The 20,803-nt window shown below is 38.7% G+C and overlaps 3 protein-coding genes across 7 annotated transcripts in view; 2 read left to right on the top strand and 1 right to left on the bottom strand.

Annotated features, from left to right (window-relative positions):
• Positions 1-3,632, top strand: part of LOC131314759 (heat shock cognate 70 kDa protein 2-like) — a 38,966-nt gene extending 35,334 nt beyond the window's left edge. For both annotated transcript variants that reach the window (XM_058343604.1, XM_058343605.1), the window contains exon 3: positions 1,679-3,632. In XM_058343604.1, coding sequence (XP_058199587.1) covers positions 1,679-3,324 — 1,646 coding nt within the window. In that variant the 3' untranslated portion in view covers positions 3,325-3,632. The remainder of the gene's footprint in view (positions 1-1,678) is intronic.
• Positions 3,633-5,370: 1,738 nt separating this feature from the next.
• Positions 5,371-7,945, bottom strand: LOC131314752 (uncharacterized). 4 transcript variants are annotated; one of them, XR_009196511.1, is made up of 4 exons: positions 7,792-7,945; positions 5,850-7,677; positions 5,643-5,693; positions 5,371-5,553 (listed from the first exon to the last, which is right to left on the bottom strand). XR_009196511.1 is itself a non-coding variant. In XM_058343598.1 (3 exons), the coding sequence occupies exon 2, from the start codon at positions 7,382-7,384 to the stop codon at positions 5,873-5,875; it is 1,512 nt and encodes a 503-aa protein (XP_058199581.1). In that variant the 5' UTR covers positions 7,385-7,677; positions 7,792-7,945; the 3' UTR covers positions 5,371-5,688; positions 5,850-5,872. The 4 variants fall into 4 exon arrangements, 2 of the variants coding, with proteins under 2 accessions (XP_058199581.1, XP_058199580.1); XR_009196510.1 differs by having other exon boundaries at positions 5,643-5,688; XM_058343598.1 differs by having other exon boundaries at positions 5,371-5,688.
• Positions 7,946-12,463: 4,518 nt separating this feature from the next.
• Positions 12,464-14,032, top strand: LOC131314751 (uncharacterized). Its single transcript, XM_058343596.1, has one exon. The coding sequence runs from the start codon at positions 12,878-12,880 to the stop codon at positions 13,793-13,795; it is 918 nt and encodes a 305-aa protein (XP_058199579.1). The 5' UTR covers positions 12,464-12,877; the 3' UTR covers positions 13,796-14,032.
• The last annotated feature ends 6,771 nt before the right edge of the window (positions 14,033-20,803 follow it).

The following is a 20,803-nucleotide window of genomic DNA, read 5'->3' as shown; positions in this document are numbered from 1 at the left end:
TGTGGATTCTGTGTTGTGATTTAGTGAAGAATATGTCCGATTTATTGGAATGTATTTATTAAGTAGTTGGAGGACTGGGCAAATTTGTTTGGATGGTGGAATGATAGAAGTATGATTTAGCAGTGTTTAACATTGTTGTTAATAGTGAACCTCGCACAACTTCTTGCCCTCCGTTACCCGCCGCTTGCATTGCCATTGATGGCCATCGGTTCTCTTTCATCGGAGGTGGTCGGGCAAGGCCTCATTTTCCTCCACTGGGTTGTATTTTCTTGAAAAAAAGAATCTTTCTTGGAACGGAAAATTGGTGGTAACTGAAAAAGTGAGGTGGGTTTGGTGATAATAAGAGGCTGATTTAGGGTTTTGGCTATTTGGGTTTGTGCTTTTATTGAGAGGGGTAATACAGTGGGGGCGAGGAGTGTCTAGATGAAGAGAGGGAAGAATGAGGAGGGGAATGGGCAATTATACCCCTCCAAATAAGTCACATGCTTTGCACATGACCATTTGCCATCCAAAATACTAACACCATCCAACTAAAGGTTGATATTGGAACCAATTTGAAAATAAAAGTGTTTGTTTGTCCAAATTAAAAGGTGAATGACCAAATTGAATTTTTGCTTCAAGTTGAAGGGATTTAAGAGAAATTCTCTTTCTTCATTAATTTGTGCCAAACAGTGCCTTCACACGCTTTAAAGCCCACTACATCTTTATTATGCATGTTGTTACGTAATAGATATCACCGGTGCTACAGTTCCCGACGGGAGGGATCTCAACGGCCCGCCGGGCCCACTTCGGCCACCGGACGGCTGATCCGAGCAGTCCAAAAATTCTATAAAAAAAAACTGAGTGGGCCCAAGCGAGAATCAATGGCATCCGACATGTGTAGGTGGCCGATCCAAACATTCCATTGATTCTCGCTTGAGCCCACTCGGTTTTTTTTTTTAAGAATTTTTAGACAGCTCGGATCAGCTGTCCGGTGGCTGGAGTAGGCCCGGCGCGCCGTCGGGAATCTGGTCGGGATCCCTCCGTCGGGAACCTTAGATTTTCTGAATAGATATATAATTTGGCCTGCCTTTTTGTTTTGCGACTTTTGTTTGTCTTTTCTAATTTTTTGGAAGATTCAAGTTAAATATTTTAGATTATTCATTCGTCTCGACAAGAGAAGTCTAAAAAGTAACAAAACTATGACTGAAAGCAAAATAAATGTTCAAGAAGACGAAAAAATTTGAAATAGTTGTCTTTTTTATCTTTAGTGTCGTCTTATTTGAACCTCCTTTTGATTAATTCTGGCCCCACCTTGGTTTTACTAAAGAGTTATCCAATTGCTTGATTTTCAAAATTGTGGGTGGGTGGGAAGAGCCCTCTTCTTTAGGGATAATTCTTGGTAGATTTTATTTTATTTTTGGACCTATTACAATACAGAATTAAAAATAGGAGCCCCTATTCTAAAAGTAAATTTTAGAGGTTCAAATCTCAAACCTTGTTTGGCTATGCCTACCTTTGTAGCCGGTAGGGAATGTGATTCCCTTTTCAGAATGTCTTAAATAGTGGCATAAATTCGTGTAGGAGTATGTACGTTGTTTTCATGTTTTGTATCCATTTTCTACTTTGTTATACCCTTTTAGATCTTTAACACATATCTCTAGTATGTCATTAGTTGTTGAAATTTTCGTTTTCTTAGATGCTAAGCGTCTTATCGGAAGAAGATATAGCGACGCCACTGTTCAGAGTGACATGAAACTATGGCCATTCAAAGTCACATCGGGTCCAAACGACAAACCTATGATAGGAGTAACATACAAGTACAAAGAGAAACAATTTTCCGCCGAAGAAATCTCCTCAATGGTCCTCTTGAAAATGAGAGAAATTGCAGAGGATTACCTAGGTACCACCATCAACAATGCCGTTGTCACTGTCCCTGCCTATTTCAACGATTCTCAGAGACAAGCCACCAAAGACGCTGGAGTCATTGCGGGTCTCCACATCATGCGGATAATCAACGAGCCAACTGCAGCCGCCATCGCTTATGGTTTTGACAACAAAGCCAGTATCACCGATGAGAAAAATGTGCTCGTATTCGATCTCGGGGGTGGAACATTGGACGTCTCCCTATTAACCGTTGAAGAGGGTAAATTCAAGGTTAAAGCTACGTGTGGGGATACCCATTTGGGGGGTGAGGACTTCGATAACAGAATGGTGAACCATTTTGTGGAGCGATTCAAGATGAAGCATAAGAAGGATATTAGTGGGAACCCAAGAGCTTTAAGGAGGTTGAGGACTTCTTGTGAAAGAGCCAAGAGGACTCTTTCGTCGACAGCTGAAACTACGATCGAGATCGCTGCGTTAGACGAGGGGATTGATTTTTGCGCGACAATTACTCGGGCCAGGTTCGAGGAGCTGAACATCGATTTGTTTAGAAAATGTATGGAGCCAGTGGAGGAGTGTTTGAGGGATGCCAAAATGGACAAGATAAGTGTTGACGACATTGTACTTGTTGGAGGGTCCACTAGGATTCCCAAGGTCCGACAATTGGTTCAGGATTTCTTTAATGGGAAGGCGCTTTGCAAAAATATTAACCCTGATGAGGCTGTGGCTTATGGTGCTGCGGTTCAGGCTGCGATTTTGAGTGGTGAGCGGAATGAGAAGTTTCAGGATTTATTAGTACTGCTGTTGGATGTCACTCCGCTTTCCCTTGGTACAGAAACTCAAGGTGGGATTATGAGTGTTTTGATTCCAAAAAACACCACCATTCCGACGAAGAAAGAGGAGGTTTTCCATACCATCTTTGATAATCAAACCAGGATGGGGGTCGAAGTCTATGAGGGGGAAAGAATGCAAACCAGAGACAACAACTTGTTGGGCAAATTCATGTTTGATGGAATTCCTCCGGCTCCTGGGGGTGTCCCGAAAATCAATATCTGTTTTGATATCGATGAGAATGGTATTCTGAATGCTTCTGCAGAGGACAAAACTACTGGACAGAAGAAGAAAATTACGATCACAAGGGGTAGGTTGTCAAAGGAGGAGATTAAGAAAATGGTGCATGAAGCTGAGAAGTACAAGTTAGAAGACAAGGAGTACAAGAAGAAAGTGGATGCGAAGAATAGGTTAGAGAATTACGCTTATAAAATGAGGAACACTGTTAGGGATGAGAAGAATGGAGCGAAGATTTCTTCACCTGACGAGGAGAAGATTGAAGCTTCATTTAAGCAGGTTATTCAGTGGTTGGATGGGAACGAGCACGCGGATACGGAGGAGTTTGAGTATAAGATGAAGGAATTGGAGAGAATTTGCAACTCTGTAGGAGTAATTGTTAAGATATACTAGGGTGCAGGTGGTGCTATGGGTGGAGGAATGGACGAGGATGGTCCTTCTTTTGGTGGTGGAAGCGGTGCTAGATTAAGTTGATTATGATGTTCTGTTCTACAGTTTTGAGGATTTCGGTTGTCCTCCGCAAACTATTACTATGTAGTAATGCACTTGGGTATTTACCTTCCGTATTTTTTTGGTTTTGGATTTTTGGTTTTGCTTCATGCAAAACTATTTTCGCATCTTTACTATGTTATTGCCTGAAACTAGATGGTGAAAGTGTTTGAGTGAAGGTGTTAATCCTCATTTGTGTTTGCTTGTTAAAATTTCAGGATTACTCTTCTTTTCTCAAAGAAGTACGTGATGGTTCTTTAATGGGATTGCTACGAGCAAATTAGCAACAAGTAATCAATTCCTCTACACTCTTAAGAGTTAGGGATGACAATCTCGCTCGAACTGAGGGTTATCCAAACTGTACCGAACCGATTGATGCGGTTTAGAACTGTGATTTTGATTTTCATTTTTTTATATAGAAAACCCAGTCAGTTCGGATAACCACACCGAAAACCAAATTGTACCATAAATGTAACCGAACCGAAATATAATTACATAAATACACTTATGTATACAATGTACACCTAAATACACTTATTGTGGTGCCCATTTTGGCGGATTTTTTTTTATCTTTGGTTCAAAGCCCATGTGGAAAATTTTCGACCAAGAATTAGATGGAGTCTTTGATTCAAGATATTTCGCCTGAGAATTAGATGGAGTCTGTGATTCAAGATATTAGGTTGTTTCGTAATAACTTAAGATAATGTGTCTATTTCCAAGGTTTGTAGAACTGTCGTTAAAGAGGCTCATGCTCTCTTTTTTTTCTTTGTTTAACCACAACCACCCTCAAACAAGGGTGCTAATTTTGTACTGATGGGTATCTGATATTAATGAAGTTTTATGATCGACAAAAGAAAAAACCTCTATTAACAATGCTGATCACCGGTTTCGGTGACAACCGAACGAAACTGGTAACCGTGGTTTCGGTTATGGTTTAGATTAAATGAAAACCACCAGTTTTAAGATTTTGGTTTTAGGTATAATTCTAGGAAGTACTCACTAGAAATCGAAAAGAAACGTGTGTATAAATTTTATTTTATTTTAGACCTGCAAAACAGATACAATATAATCCTTCAACCAATTGTTGCATCATGTGATCCTTACGGGTTGTACATCCAAATTTTTTGTCAAGATATATACTCTCTTAGGTGCACATCATTCATGCTTGTAAGCCAACTCAAATCAGAAGAAAAAAGAGAGTGAAGTAAGATTACTGTACTAGCTGAACTATTTGGGCCAGGTGGTGGTTGACGAGTAAGGAATTCAAACAAAAATATTGGAAGCATAAGCACATAATATGCATAGATATCATGTATTCATAAGCACATAATTCAGCATTAGAGCGGGGAAGACTGCTCCCATTCAGATTGGGTGCAGGGTCGTATTTTTCAGCGAGGTACGAGGAGGCACTTACATTTATCATCCTGGAGGCTCGAATTCTGTGGAATGACACTAACCCAACAAAAGGGTAGGAGGAGCCTGTGACTGACCATTGAGGTTGACTAGGCCCTTATAAGCTCCTCTTTTTTCTTGCTTCTGCTGCCCTTGCATGCCTTGTGATGTCTTTGTCTAAGCTGGGTAAGTAGGAGTCAGCCTTCCCACTTCCTCAGGAGCGGGGGGGAAGCTCTTCCTCTTATGGAAGAGAGAGTCTACCGACCTAGCTTAGAAGGAGCAATCTTTGGCTCACCTGAATGTGTCCACCACGAAAGCGTAGAAGGTAGAACTCCACACCACTACTAGGGGGTGCCGCTCTATGCATAGATATCATGTATTCATGAGCAAAGAACTCATACCAGCAGTGCGGTACACCAGACATCCATGCTCTTTATGCTGCTAATGTCTGACAGTATAAATTAACATTTGAAAATCCTCAACTGTCATAATAAGAGAAAATAAATTAACAGAATCAAATTGTCACCAAGTATAAATTAACATTCGAAAATCCAAAACTGTCATCGTAAGAGAAAATAAATTAACAGAATCAATTGTCAACAAATTCTCCAATTCCAGCAGCAGTACCAAACTTATATACAAACCCACTACAATCTATTACATAATCCCCCTCATGCATCACAAAATATGAAGGCCAAAGCAACATTCATCAGAAGTGATGCACTGTATGTTTCCAGAAACCTGGAACACCAGAAGATAATTTGGTATCAAGCTGTTTCCAGAAACTGGCAAATAGTATAAGATTAGCAACAAAGTAACGCGATCCTTACCATTGACCTTTGCACTAAAACTTCTAAGCTCAGGTACAATCCCAGACTACTCTATCCAATAAGCCAAAAAACAAAACCATAACAATAAGTTATGATTCAGAAACTGAAAAGGACTACCTAAATTAGCGAGGATAAAACTTTGTTTCCGAGTCTTATTTTTTGGGATGTAATAAGTAAAAAGAATTGGACAACAATAAATATCCTTACATTTCTCCCACCAAATGCCTCAATCAAGACAACAAAAAATCGTTGGGAGGGCGAAGGCAAACAGGAACCTCATGTTCCTCAGGTCCCACCCGGTGTTTTGGCACTAAAATCTCAAGCACCGTTCCACTTTTGTCAAAGTACGCTTCTAGCTTGGCATCATCTGGAATTCGAGTGGCAAGAGGAATTTCCCTTTTGAATTCCCCCGGAGGACAGTGTTCAGGAGATGGATCAGTGAGTTTGAATGTTCTATCATTCCTGTGGACAAAAGGCATGCAAGCTGTACTCGCCGAAGATATTTTCACAACACCATGAGTGAGATTGTTCCACCAATGAACTTTCACGCTTTCGGGGTCCGCAAAGGGCAAGGTGATGACGATCAAATACCCTTCTTCATCCTCATAGATAGTTTTAGCAGCCATAACAGGCCCATTCACATTCCTCATTACTCCACTAAACTCGTTCATCCATGACGGCTCCATTGCGTGGATATCTATATCTTGATGTCGATCGGAATGCGGATTTATGGTCAAACGGTAATCATCATCAGTACCATGTGGAAACATCTCCTTCCTCCTCTTGTTATAAACTGGTAATATGTCTATTCCATTACCATTCACATGGTTTGATGGCTGAGTTGACAAGTTTAATCCGGACCCGTTTAGCATTTTCTTGGGCTGCGGGTGTGGATTACTCTTCAATGTAGGAAGTGGTCTCTCTTTCTCAAGCTCAAAATCAGTGTTGGAAAGGTTCCTCCACGAACTATAGTCCCTTGCTTCAGGTGGGAGAGAGAAATTCAAATCCCTGCCCGTAAGTTCCACCCACTTCCTCTGCTCTTCCTCATCAAGACCCATGAGATTGGGTGATGAAACAAGCTCAATCCCATGAACACACTGAGGATTCGAAAGTCCCCTATAATGTTTCCGTTGCATTCTATGAGATCGAACAAAACCCTTGTCCACACTAAATGGAAACGGGCGCTCGCCCTGTCGCGAATGCCCATTCATGTAACTCCTCAACTGCATCTTACCCAATGCATTCTCAGGCTTCTCCTTGAAAACCCACATGTACATGTTCTCCATGTCGTGCTGAACGAGAAAGACATCAAGGTGGAGATCCGACTTATCAGACCCAGAAACTCCATTACTTTCCCGGGCTCCATTACTCTTTGTTTTCTCCTTCAAAACGGGCTTGAAGTAGAAACTAAAGAAAAACCAAGCACCCCACACGCTATCTAACCGCTTCACACATTTTCGTTCAGTCTTGGACATATACATGAGAGTATCAGGGTCGTTCATGTGATGTCCTAGACCAACCTCTAACATATCAAATGCGTCATGGTGATGCCAGGACGATGGTGGGGAGCTACGATCCGATGACAAAGGGAGATTGATATCAGGAGGGCGGGAGGAAAGGATAACTTCGCGATTCATGTCTCGCTCAGATTCCTCGTGGGAGGTGGCAATCGTATCCATGGATAAAAATGTTGAGGGGTGGTAGTTCTCAATTGATAGGCCAGTGAATAAATCTTCCCCCATGTTTCCACTCAATATACGTCTCACCTCCTATAAGATTACAATTATTTCTGGAATTTTTAGACTCACCCAATCGAACAGAAGCACCTCATGGGATTATCCAAAAGACAAATCCCCTTAAAATTACCTTGGACTCATCGTAGCATAACCACAAGCACAATCTTCAGATTGGGACCCACTAAAACCATATGGGTATTGATAAAATCGAACAGAGGACGATTTATAAGCTTACCAAAGTCGAGCGCTTGCTATTTCAAACCAGCGAAAGATGGGAAATTTGGCGAAACCCTAGACATCTGAACAGTAAAAAAAGGGCCAAAAGAGAACGAGAGAACCAATAAAAATCCGATTAACGGAAGAGCAACACCAGGAGGTGGATAATTAAAGAAGGGGATCTGAGAAGAGATTACCTTTTGGTCATTGGGGCTTTTGCTTTTGGTTGAATCCACAGAAACGGAGTAGATCTTGGCAAAGCAAATTCGCTCCAATAATCAACCGTCTGAACGAGGGAGAGAGCGATGGGATTGAGAAGGAAGTAAACGGCGTCAACTTTCCGTTGATGAAAGCCGTCCGTTTTGAACAGATGCTGGTTCCTTGGGAGTGATGTCCGTAACGCCGCTCCTCCTGACGCATGCGCTTCCGTTTGTGTTTTTGTTTTTCTCATCTATATTTCCTTTCTGTCCCATTTTTAAATCTCTAAATAAATATTTTAAAACTCGTTTAAGTGTCATATTTGATGATTCTAAAAACTTTCGGGAACGAGAATTATGTAAATTTATGAAAATAAATTATCTATATACCCGATTAAAAAATTTTAAACAGATGTCCTGTAAATCGCGCTACTAGTTAACTCGATATTTCTTTCTTACTTCACTAATATTATGGCTATTAAGTATATCGATTCACTATATCTGAACAAATTTTAATGTGGCCAATGTTATAAGCCTCATAATACTTTTTTTTTTCCTTTTTTTTGATGTAAATACTTTCCTTATTATGTTAGTTTTGTTTCTCACCAACAGGGCTGGCCCTGGTATTTCAGAGCTTAAAGCAAATTTTAAAATGAGGCCCAAGTTCTTCTGGAAAAAAAATTCAACATAGGTGGCTAATATAAGGTAAAAAAAGATTAAAATTTGTATTTTAGCTTCATAATTTAACTAAAATAAACTTCTAAAAAATTTACACCATTATAAATATATGAATCAAATATGACAAAATAGTGCACATGTACTGCATTTTCTCTAACGAATATTTTGAACATTGTTTTATCAAAGTTTGTTGAGTGAAAATAAATGATGTTGATTTATTTTAGTCAATTGGGTTTAATTTGTGAATTTGACATTAAAAGTTAAAACTAAAATTAAAATTAAAAAAAACTTATAAAAATATTCTTGAGTTAACATCTACAATCACTAAAGCATAAGGAATTGCTACAAAGAGGGGCAAAAGTCATGTATTATCTACTCCATATCTACACCTAGATCCAATAAAAAAAAAACTAGGGAAAAAAATAGTAAGTCCAAAACACTGAAACGAACTGCCTGGTATCGAATCAAGGACCTTCAAGTGTAAGAAGGCCTGAAGTCAGTTTGTGCTAGACTGCAGAAACTTTAGTATATATTATATAATTTTGTTAAGGAAAATGAGGCCCCATTTTTGCATAAAATTCAGAGGCCTAAAGCGATCACACTTCGGGCTTCATCTCAGGGCCGGCCCTGCTCACCAAAAGTATATGAGAAACTAGTTATCCAGTAAAAAAGCAAAGAAATCACGCATGCTTTGTTTCCCTTTTGTCTCCCAAGCATGATAAAGAGAGAACCATAATCATTTAAATTATTTTATTTTTTTGGATCAAAATTCAAACTGTTTGATTATTTTTTTCCATGTCTTGACAAGAACTGGGGCTGCCATAAAATTTGGACGGCGCCTATCTATCCATCATAAAATCAGGCCAAAATGGTTTAATGGGCTTTACGAACTAGGCCTGAAGCCCATCTCAAAGAATGGGCTGAAATCTGCCAAAAAGGATTGTGCTATAATGAGCCAAGAGGCCAGCAACTCCTTTGCTGGTTTAAGCTGGCTTGTCTTCTTTCTTCTTCTTGTTTTTTTAAATCAACATCAAGCAATTCATTCATCACCTGAAGGAAAAAGATTTTATCACAATATACAGGAATGAACTAAAACTGTCAAATCAAATACACGAGTTACTGCTAAAAGCACACAGACTACAGACTCAAGAACATCCTACCGAAGCAAACCTACGTTATGTGCTGGTATGAGAATCATGTCCATGGTTCAGTAGTAGAACAACCAAGAAACCCCAACTCAAACCACCCTAAGTAAGAGCAAGATGAAATTGACCGTGGAAGTGCTACCCCATAAGCCAGCTGGCTTGTCTTTGACAGCTGATCTTTGCTCAGTTATGGCATACTTTCTGCAATTTACATTTGTAATTTACAATCAATGCTCAAGCATTAAAACCCAGATGGGCATCAATGGAGCTCTTAAATATTTTCTCCATGAGAAGATGAAATAAATAAGCATTCTGCAGAGATATATAAGTAAATTAATTTCCAATTCACCTATACAAAGAGAGAGTTAAGTGTTTTTTCTTTCCATCTTTCTGAAGGTGCCCAAAGGAACCCATCTGATTGAAAAATTATTGGGTGGTCTTGGGGCGTCCCTACTCCCTTCTCAGCCCCATAAAATGTGTGGTGGAGAAGGTGTTTGAGGAGGGCCGGCTCTTAATTTTTCGGGACACGATGTAAACTTTTTCAAATGAGACCCTTTATATAAGTCTCATTAAAAAATTTAAAAAATAATTTAAAAAAACCCTACAAGTATTCAAAGCCATAATAACAAAAGCTAGATAATCATTCCATTAATTTCAAATGTATAACTTAAACATCACTCTTTTTGCATTTTTCGTGGCAAAAGTGGTACTATTAAGCTCTCACAATGAATCAAGTTTAGTCACCATTTTTTTTCAATGGAGAGCATTACTAATTCATTCAATCTTTCTTGCGACATCGTTGAACGAAAGCGAAGGTAAGATTGGATTCTTTGGAAGCGGTGTAAAAAAGGAAAACTGAGGGCAGGGTTTGTATTTGTTGAAGAGGTTAAGACAAAAATACAATTCTTATTACAAAATCCAACCCACAAACTTTAAGAATTACATCTTTTACCATTATTTTTTGGGCCTTCTGTATTGAACTTCTATTAAAATTGGGGCCTAACATTTTTGTACTAATTTCATATCTATATACATAACACAATGACATAGAGTATATATTAAGGGGCTCCAAAACATGGTATTCAAATATGATCCGAAGCAGAACCTCATTTAATAAGCCATAGGTGTTTTGTGCTTTGATTCTTAGAATCTGACATCAAGATTGGAGATTGAGGTTTGTTGGTGTCAAATTTGAAGATGCCAAAATGCCCACATATTCAAAAAGAAAATTGGCATCTCCAATTTGAAGCCGTGGTTTGAAGATGCTAAAGACAGGAAAATTTTGGAATGTATTTTTCAGTACCTCATTTCATCATTACAAAGGGGACATTTAAAGTGAGACAGATGGCATATATTCCATTACTAACGTGTTGAAATATAGTCAATACATACTTTAGGTTAGTCCAACCTTTTGCTTAGAGAAAAGTTCAATAGAAATTTGATAGGAGAGAATTTTTCGCGCATCGGTTTGGGAAATTCAACCAAGTTTGCAGGAGTCAAGTCTATGGTGAGATTTTAGGGGATGTGATTATGATACGTATTATCATTTGAACCGTTCTCGTTTTACCCAATCCATGCCGAAGTTCAAGTGGCTTACCAAAAAGAAGAAGAAGAAGAAGAAGTTGTAGTGTAATTTTGGCCTACTGGTAGGTCGGAGCTAAGTCATATAATTTGCATACATGAGCGTGAAAATATTTTTTAAATACTACGAACTATTTTAATTCGCGAAAGCGAGAATTGAGAACACAAACGCAAAGTGATAATTTAGACCGTGAGCAGACAATCTTTCGAAGGATTATGTGATCTAGGGACTCGTGGATGCTACCGAACGAGTGTAGAGCGGACCGAGGAAGGCGCAGATTAAATCTGAGCACATACAAATTTGAACCGTCTATTGCTCGGTTAAAATCCGATCGAGTCGTCCATTTAGTACAATTATCCTTAAATTAATCAGAGGTTAATCCAGCTATAAACACCTACAGGGTGACAAAAACGGAAAAAAGGTTTACCGTGGTTGACGGTGTAATGTTGTCGTCTAATAAAGCTTTGAAGTGTATCCTCGGTGTGCGTGATACAATCACTCCCCCCATCACCCTTTCTTTATTGGAGGCAAATTTCATTGACACCCCCTTGAGATTTTCTGTAATGACTGATATCCCTTCGCGGACGAGAAATGACTAAAAACGCCATTTGATTTCATTGTTCATTTTACCGCACTCAACTAACAATTGCTTAGCCAAACACGTGCTGAAAGTAGTCAAAAGGGGCTTATATTGTCAAATTTACCCTTCTTGATAATGAAATAAATAATTATAAGCTCTCAATTCTTATATTGTTATCAAACATTTAAATATGTACGTACTTCATGATCAAAACGAATTTTCTAACGAGTAAAAAATAAAGGGCTATCAAAGAAATTCATCTTTTTTGATCAAAACAACTCTTCTAATTGATTAAAAAAAGGCACTTTGATTTAAAATAAGAGAGTTGATAATTATTTTTTATTTCTTATCAAAAAATGGGTGAATTTATAAATATAAGTTACTTTTGACTCATTCCATCACGTGTCTGGATAGACCATTGTCAACTAGGGTATCGCTGAAACGCACATAGAAGTTACAATGGGTTCTTTGTTATTTCTCATACTTAAAGGGGTATCTATCGTTAAAGAAAATTGGGTGAAATTTATTGTATGCTTCTAAGTATTTCTCATCCAATTTTCCTTCTGAATTAATTACTCACACATAGCTAGCCCCCATGTGAGGTGCATATGGAGGATGTGACCCCTCCAACAATTCCAAACACACAAACATCACCAAGATTTGGCAGTATTAATAATACCTCACTCCATCTCAAAAAATTTAAAAATCATACACCTTCTTCCTATTTTCTTGCTCTCTTTTTTTCCCGTTACAATTATTTCCAAATCCGAACCCACAAGAGAATTGGAGAAAAAAAAGGGAAACTTAAGGTAGTAAGTTTCATTTGTTGTCCACACGGTGAATTTCCACAAAGCAGCTACCACTTTTCTTGACAGCGTGTGTTTAAGGCAAATACAGGAGGCGCCCTAAAAAGCCCTTTATCTTCAAAAGTCATTACTCATACCTTGTAGGCTTCTAGAGATGGAGAGAGAAGGGATTGAGAAGGAGGGTCCATTCTGATTCATTTGGGAAGCATATTGCAAGAATCATCTGTCTCTCTGTTTCTCTGTTTTTGGGAGATTTTCTTGCAAATTTCACAAGGATTTCATCTGTGCTGATTAGATGGCTTGTTTTAGTGGTTTAGGAATCGGCTTGAGTTTTCTCTTCGGGTGCATCTTCTTGGGCCTTGTTGCAGAAATTTACTATGTGCTGTGGTGGAAGAAGAGAAACACCAGCAGCAGCAGAGGGATTGAGCATCCGTTCTACACCAACCATATCAAACGGATTCCTCATCTGTTTCGCTGGAAAAAACCCAGTTCAGAACCTGCTTCCAAAACCCAACAAGTCACCAATTCGTTGACGAACCCAGATGCCAATAACGGCCCTGAACCAGACCTTGAGTTGGGCCTAACCAAGGATTTGCTGCAACGACACAAAGGCTATGGGGAAGAAGGTGTGGAAGCAGAGCTGATCAGGCTGCACAATCTCTGTGGCCCGCCCAGGTTTCTTTTCACAATCAACGAAGAAACGAAGGAGGATTTGGAGTCCAATGATGGGAGATCAAGAAAAGGGTCTAGAGCTAGAAGCCTCAGCGATTTTCTTGTTTCAATGGAGACCCCTGTTCTTACCCCTTTGGCTTCACCAACAGTGAAGGGTAATAACAACCCGTTGGATTCCTACAGTGGGTTCAATCCTCTCTTTGAATCGTTTTCGGAGGCAGAGATTAACAAGATGAGATCTTCGCCCCCTCCTAAATTCAAGTTCTTGAGGGATGCCGAAGAGAAACTGTTGAGAAGACTGATGGAAGAAGCACAAAAAAGGGCACTGAATCATTACGGGTCTGTTGTCCAAGATTCTGCCGTGAAGGCTAATCCCAATTCCAATTTGGCCGCAGAAGAGAAAGACGGTTCTTTTGTTAGGGTGGTTGTTGGCAAGAGCAAAGAGAGAGAGGCAACTGCTTCACAGGTACTTCCATTGGCTTCATCCCCTTCAAGATTCAGACCCGTTGAATTCGATAACAAAAATCCCGTACACCAATAGATCCTCATGAAAAATTGACATCAATGGGGTTTCTGCTTTTGTTGTTTTATTTTATTTTTTGTTTCTTAATGTTTGTTAGATTTACCGGTTGATGACATCTGTTTGCTTAGCTTAGTTTTTCTCTCTCGAAGAACAGAGGCTTGTGTGTATTTTGGCTGTGCTGACTGCTGAGTGGAAAATATAGACTGTTCAATCAATCAGCAACATCTTTTCAAGCAAATTGATATTCTATCCAAATTGATGTGAATATGTGATGATGTTGCTTAATTCTTATGATTGTGGGACTTGTGGGGTATTGTGTCTTCCATTGCCCCCTTCAAGGCTGCGTTACTTTGAAATTGTAATTATAATTGTGGGTGATGAAAGCTTCCATGACCGGAGAAAATATTCGTGGACATTAACGGATATAAATCCGATCACACCCCTCTCAATAGACGATTAGAAATGGTGCGCGGATGCACTCTTCTCACATTCTATTGGTGCAATGGCATGAGAGGAGTATGTTCGGACTTATGTCTCTTAGTGTCCTTCTCTTTATTATTATTATTTTTATTTTTTTATTATTTTTTTCCCATCTCTTCTTCTTTTTTTTTTTGATCCGCTTTCCCATCTCTTCTCATTAAGTCATTTTCTACTGATGTTTTTTGTGCAAGGGTCACTTTTCATTATTCCCAGGTTTTTTTTTTTTTTTTTGATCCGCTTATTCCCAGGTTCATTTTTGATCTTTTGGTACACATTACTCTGTATCACCACCAATTGTAATACTTTGTTGGGTTCCGGACCTGGGATGCTATCGAGCAGCTCTTTATCAAGTAGGTGTAAAGCGACAGATTCGGCCGTTCATCTTAGCACGGATAGCTCTAATCGAATCCGAACGCATACGAATTGCATACAAATCTAAACCATCCATTGTTCGGTTAAGTCGTCAATTGACGAGATGAGCGGTCGATCTGGCCGCTCTGCGCCGCTTTGCAGGGTGCTGCTTGGCAGCATCCCCATCTTGTTCCTCTTTTTCAATTGTGTATACATATGCATAATTTATTTATGAGAGATTACTAGCCTCCAAGCCATCTAACAAGTGGGAGGCTTTTGAAATGTTTTCATTCCAAGTGACTATTTATATTCCTGGACTAGATTATGCTTCCACCATGAAGTGGGTTGGCAAACACTACATGATACTATCAAAGCCTTGTCTTTGAGCTCATTAGCCCACAAAACACGGAATCGTGTACAGCTGACACTAGTCCTAGTTATGTTTGGTGAAACCTTTCTTCAAAAGTAGGCAAGAGAGAACAAAAATTGGGAAATAAAACTAGGGAAGTGCTATAATACACACCCCTTATTTGGGTGTGTATCATATGCACCCTTATTAAAATACATCAAAATGTTATGAATCCCAAAATGTTACGAATCTATTGCTAAAAAGTTACGAATCATATTGTTGAAAAGTTACGAATTTTTAGTATAAAAGTTACGATACGAAATAAAATGTTATGAATGACCGGTCCTACAAGTAATTTTTTATGAGGTGGCACAATATGAACCATACAATAGGTGCATATGGTACACACCTTAAAGGGGTGTGTATTGAAGACTTTCCCATAAAACTATGTCCTTTCTTGGCTGCTTCTTATTCTGTACTGTGACTCTGAGCTTTCCCTCAACAAGGTGGGTGATTGGGACAAAACACAAAATTGAGAAATCAGAAAAAAAAAACAAAAACAAAAACAAAGAACACAGTAATTACATAGAATTCTCGACATAAAAATCTCTGTCTATCGGTGAAAATTGGCAGAGGAAGAATGAAGAAGAGAATATAAAAGCGTGGACAACAGCCGTACCTGAGAACACTCAAATGGACACCCACTCTCGAAAAAAAAGAAAAAAGGATTGATGATAAGTTAAGGGTTTTGTTAACGAATGTCCTTTGAGGGGTGATTATATATTACCGAATTAAAGGCAAACTTTGTTTCATTTTTTTTTTTCTAGGTTTCTATGTACTTCATAAACGTGCATCAGGTCTATATATCCATTCGACTTATGAGCGGCCGCGACCAATTCTCAAACGAGATTAAATTATTTACACCGTCAGTGCAAACATTTGTTTCTTCCAAATTAAATACATTGCGCCGCGTCGCCATATTCTATTAATTGGGACCACTGTTTTGACGATGTGGGAGAAAGTAATTGATTTGGAGAAAACAAATATTTTACACCCGCCGGTATATATACTTTATTCTCTTCCCAAAAAGTAAGGTGATTGAGATGAATGGAGATCTAATGGATTCTTCTGAGCTAAATATTACTAGAAATTAAGGAGCCAAAGAGGATAGGCTGAATAAAAGAATGAGACTGTCTAATATAAAGCCTGAAATGATTCCTCGAAGTTCAAAAGTAAAGTAAAGGTCATTTGAATAGAAAAACATTCGTTATTAAACTAATAGAGTATGCCAAAGGGCAATGGTATTTCCTTGTTCTTTCCTGTGAGATGTCAGGGTTTAAGGCCCCGTCATCAGTGTTCGTGGTTCAGGACTATAGATAATTTTTTGATTCTTTATGGACTAACTTACTAACTACCTCTCAACCCCCGCTTATGTATACAGCTTGAAAAAAAAACTACTCTTTCCGTCCCTAAATAAATGTCCAGCCTGCAAATCTAAGTCTTTAAATAGATGCATTTTTTTTCCAATTTTTTTTCAAATTTTTTGAACAAAAAAAATTCATATTTTTAACAGTCTAGATTTTCAGACCGAACATTTATTTAAGGACGGACAGAGTAATAGAGTATGAAATGCAATTATGCAGAACTAAAGAGAAGTCCTATTCAAGGATAAAAGTCACATGGTTGAGAAACAAAGAAATTTCATTCTAATTCACGCGTTTTGTCCTAAAGTTGCTCCACCTTGAAGCATCGGCTTTTCGGCGATGAGAAAAGACTTTAGGCAACAAGAACAATTTTCCTGCAAATGGGCATTGGAAAAACCTCTTACCTCGATAAATCAGTCAAACCAACAAACACAAGTGCAAGACACGGATTTTACATCAAGTGCTATGTGTATTATGTTTTCATAGTTTAGGGTTTGCACCACCAATCACCGTAATATTCAGCGAAGCGCGAACCAAACCAAATCAAACTTCACAAGCCTGACATTTTTGTCTTGGTACATGGAAAGCAAGGACAAACTCGAAGTTTCTTGCCTGCTTGAACAAATCCTTCCCTTCCGGAAGACAATATAACGAGCCTGATTGAAGATATGAACGGTCAGTGACGGGATCAAGAATTTAACACAGAGGGCTGCTAATTAATCTCAACCTTTTGAATTTTTTTTTTTCCCCTTTTGGACAGAGCAGTTATGAGATATTTACTAAACCTAATCCCATTCCTAAGTACACAAGCTTTTTGAGCAAAAGACAAGCGCAAAGCCGGTCACGAGGTTGACTAAGGCCCTTTGGCAGACATGTTCTACTGATTTGGTCTTGATCTTTTTTTTTTTATCCGATTTGGTCTTGATCTTCAGAATCATTATTTAGCTGGATACATACAATTTTCTCAAGAGGAGACTATAAACAATTCACGTACACTGCGGTACTAACGTAATCCGATAGACTTCTTGCATCCGCAAGCGTTAGTGGGCATCTAAGCTCCTATTTTTCAACATACCGAATGAATATGGAGTCTGTTTTAAAACAGCCCGCCTTGCGCCCACTCTTCGAGTATATGCTTCAATAGGAATCACACAAAGGTAGATTAGACACCTCAGGTAACATGTATCTTTATCGCTACTCGTCACGTACTTTGACAGGCGACAAGAAGAGAATTTTGCAATCTGGGTTTGTCAAAAATCTTTCTCCTTTGGAGGGGTTCGATTTGACGGAACCTGCAATAAGTCACTAGAACTGGATAGCCCAGTGAACCTTCCACGATCAAGTTAGATCTCAAGGAAAGAATATAGATCTGGAGTTAGGGTAGGATGACATACCTTTCCAGGTGAGTATCTCTTTGTATTTATAGACTTAGGTTTACTTGACCTCCAAGCCAGCGTGTGGAGGATATGCTCGGGTAACCGCCTTGGGTGACGTCATATATGACAAGTGGAGCAAAACGGTTACGGAGCACATGGCTAGATCTGATCCCCATGATTAAGCTTGTCGCACAACCCTCTTGGGACCCATCTGGTGAAACTACTTCCTTTAGGCGGCTTCGGTATCACCGGAACAGATACATTCCGCACTGCTGATAATTACCGAAGTGGGCACATAAATCTTGTCACCGAGTGCTAAACCGAACAGTATGTCGAAGACATTAGATTTTACCAAGTTGCGGGCCAGACCATCATAGTGCATAGGTTCGGACCATTTGGCTCGGTTACCGAGCTGGTAACTGAGGCCACCACATCCTTCAAACTAATTACGCAAGCCCGGAATTCGGAAATCCAGGTCGGCCAGTGCACTCTAATGTTCAGCTTAGCTTGTAAGCCAGCTCTCTTAATCGTATTTACGTGAATGATTAAAGTTAGGACCAAGTTTTGCGACAGATAAACATGTATGATATATTCGTATTGGTATTCATGTGAGACTTGACGAAACTCGGTAGCTATAGTGGACCATGGGTTGGTGGAGTGTAGGGACCATTCTGTTTAACTCATTGTAACTAGAAATTTTTGGGCGTCGAGCGAGTACTGTCGTCGGTGATCCCAACCGTTCAAAGATGTTTTGAACGGCTCAAATTTGTTTCCTCTCTCTCCACTCATCCTAACACTCTCTCTCCTCTTTTTCTCTCTTTAAAATCCGAACCGTCCGAAACACATTTGAATGGCCGGGATCGCCGATTGGGTACCACGTATGTGGTACCCGCTCAGCACTTAGAAACTTCTCCATAACAGGAGTAGTAACTGATTTTACATAAATGCCCAATTAGGGAAGGGGGGCCCACATTTGTTCTGACCCTCACATGCTGCAAGTTGCAATCTTTCCTACATTTAAATTTGAAATTATGACCGGTAGAAGCCAAGCTTACATTAAATATCTTTGGGGGGACATGAGTCATACGACACACTCTGGCATACTTCTTGCAAAAAAAAAAAAAAAAGATCCTGCTAAAGTTGAAAGCTGTTTGTGGAGGGAGAGAGTGCGCGCTCCTTTGAAAACTCGTTCGCGATCAATTTATTTACGTAATCAAACTAAACTTGAACATTACGATTTCAAGTTCGCTGATTTTTAAACAAAATTTGAATAAATTACTGTTCGGCTCGTTCAACTTGAAATCAGCTCCTATGCGAACCTACCAAACTTTTAACATATTTTCAAAGCTCCTTAAATTTTCATAGTAAATTTCAACAATCGATTTAGCAATCCTGCTTAGGATAAGCCGATCTATAGATTAGTTGACTCTAGACTTGCAATATCCGCAGTAGGAAAAATCATTTAAGGTTACGAGTCTTTCCGATACACGTTTACTCCCTCCGTCCCAAATTTTTTGTCCGGTCAGCAAAACGGAGTGTTAAAAATAATGCAATTTTTTCAAGAAAAAATTCAAAATTTTTTCACAAATTAAAAATACTCATTGATATCTAGTAAGTTGTTGAAAAACTTTAGATTTTTTCTTGCAAAAATTATATTATTTTTAACACTCTGTTTTGCGAACCGAATAAAGAATTTGGGACGGAAGGAATATTAGACATCACCGTAAAATCTGTGGGATGATATACATTTTAATAACACGTCATAGATCATATCAGGATCTCTAATTGAGAGTATGTGCTTTTAAGTGCGCGATTAAGAGTTTAAACTTGGAACGGTAAGAAAATTAAAGTCAACAGTGGGCTGCCATGAAATTCCACCCAATGCACAAGGGTTTCATTTTGTCCATTCATTTTATAAGTTGGTAAATATTATTCCTATCTCTAATTGACTAAAATAACACCATGATTCCGTACCAAACAGAAGTCAATACTTCCATCAATAAGACATGATGGTAATACGCATCCCTCTTTCAAGTTATTAAACAAAATTAACTTCGACCTCCTTTGGCTAAATAATTCATTTGTGGAGTATTATTTTTTTGTTCTTATTCAATTTTTATTTTTTTTATTTTTTAGGTTTCGCCTTCAAATTTTTGTGGATTATTAGCTTCTCTCAACGAGAAGAATCGAAAAAGTATAAAGCCGATCTTTAGTTTATTTTTTGAATAAAAGCAAAAAATCTGGCTTTCTAGCTGATTTTTGTCTTTATTCAAAATATTTAAAATTTGGACCATAACTTTTACTTTTCCTATTCCTCTCGTCGAGATGAACTAAATAATCACAAAAAATTGACGTGAAACTAATAAATGTGAATTTTTTTGAATAAAACAAAAAAATAAGCTACTTTGCTTATTTAGCCAAAACACCCCTTCGTCACCGTATCAGGACAAGTGCTACTCTGCTTTGTATCTCAAATATGAGAAATTTTGTATCTTGGTATCTGGCCAATACATTATTGATTAGTTCAGAGATCAATTGTCACTGCCACTAATAGAGTCGAACAAAACTTGTATGAGCAGACCCAACACAAGAATTGATAGCATGCGAATATAGTCGAACCTCATACCAAAGGGATTTTTTAGATCTCTTATTGTCAAATGCTGGTGACTAGCACTACGCCAACAGGGCTTTGTCTGAGTATTTGGATATGCCAATTTGCATCCGTTCAAATGTGTCTGCTTTATCTCTCTCACTTTTCATAGTCCAGGGAAGATACTAGTAATCGTTAAGAAACAAAAGGAACTCAATCATTGGACAGACATAGTGAAGGGCTCCCAACAAATCAAGCCAGGATAAAACTGAAAGGATCATGATGTTGTTATCTACATCAGATAGATCATAGATGTATGTCGATCCAGAAGTATAAATGTGTGATACTAAAACAATACAATAAGAACTCCATTACGAAATCCATTTTAGATGTTTACAGTGGTGCACATGAATAGCCATCTAGAGGAGTGGTGTGCAGTCCTGTGAAAATTTCTCA

This window comes from Rhododendron vialii, chromosome 13a (assembly GCF_030253575.1).
Source record: "Rhododendron vialii isolate Sample 1 chromosome 13a, ASM3025357v1".
Classification (NCBI taxonomy): domain Eukaryota; kingdom Viridiplantae; phylum Streptophyta; class Magnoliopsida; order Ericales; family Ericaceae; genus Rhododendron; species Rhododendron vialii.
This window is presented reverse-complemented; position numbering and strand designations above follow the sequence as displayed.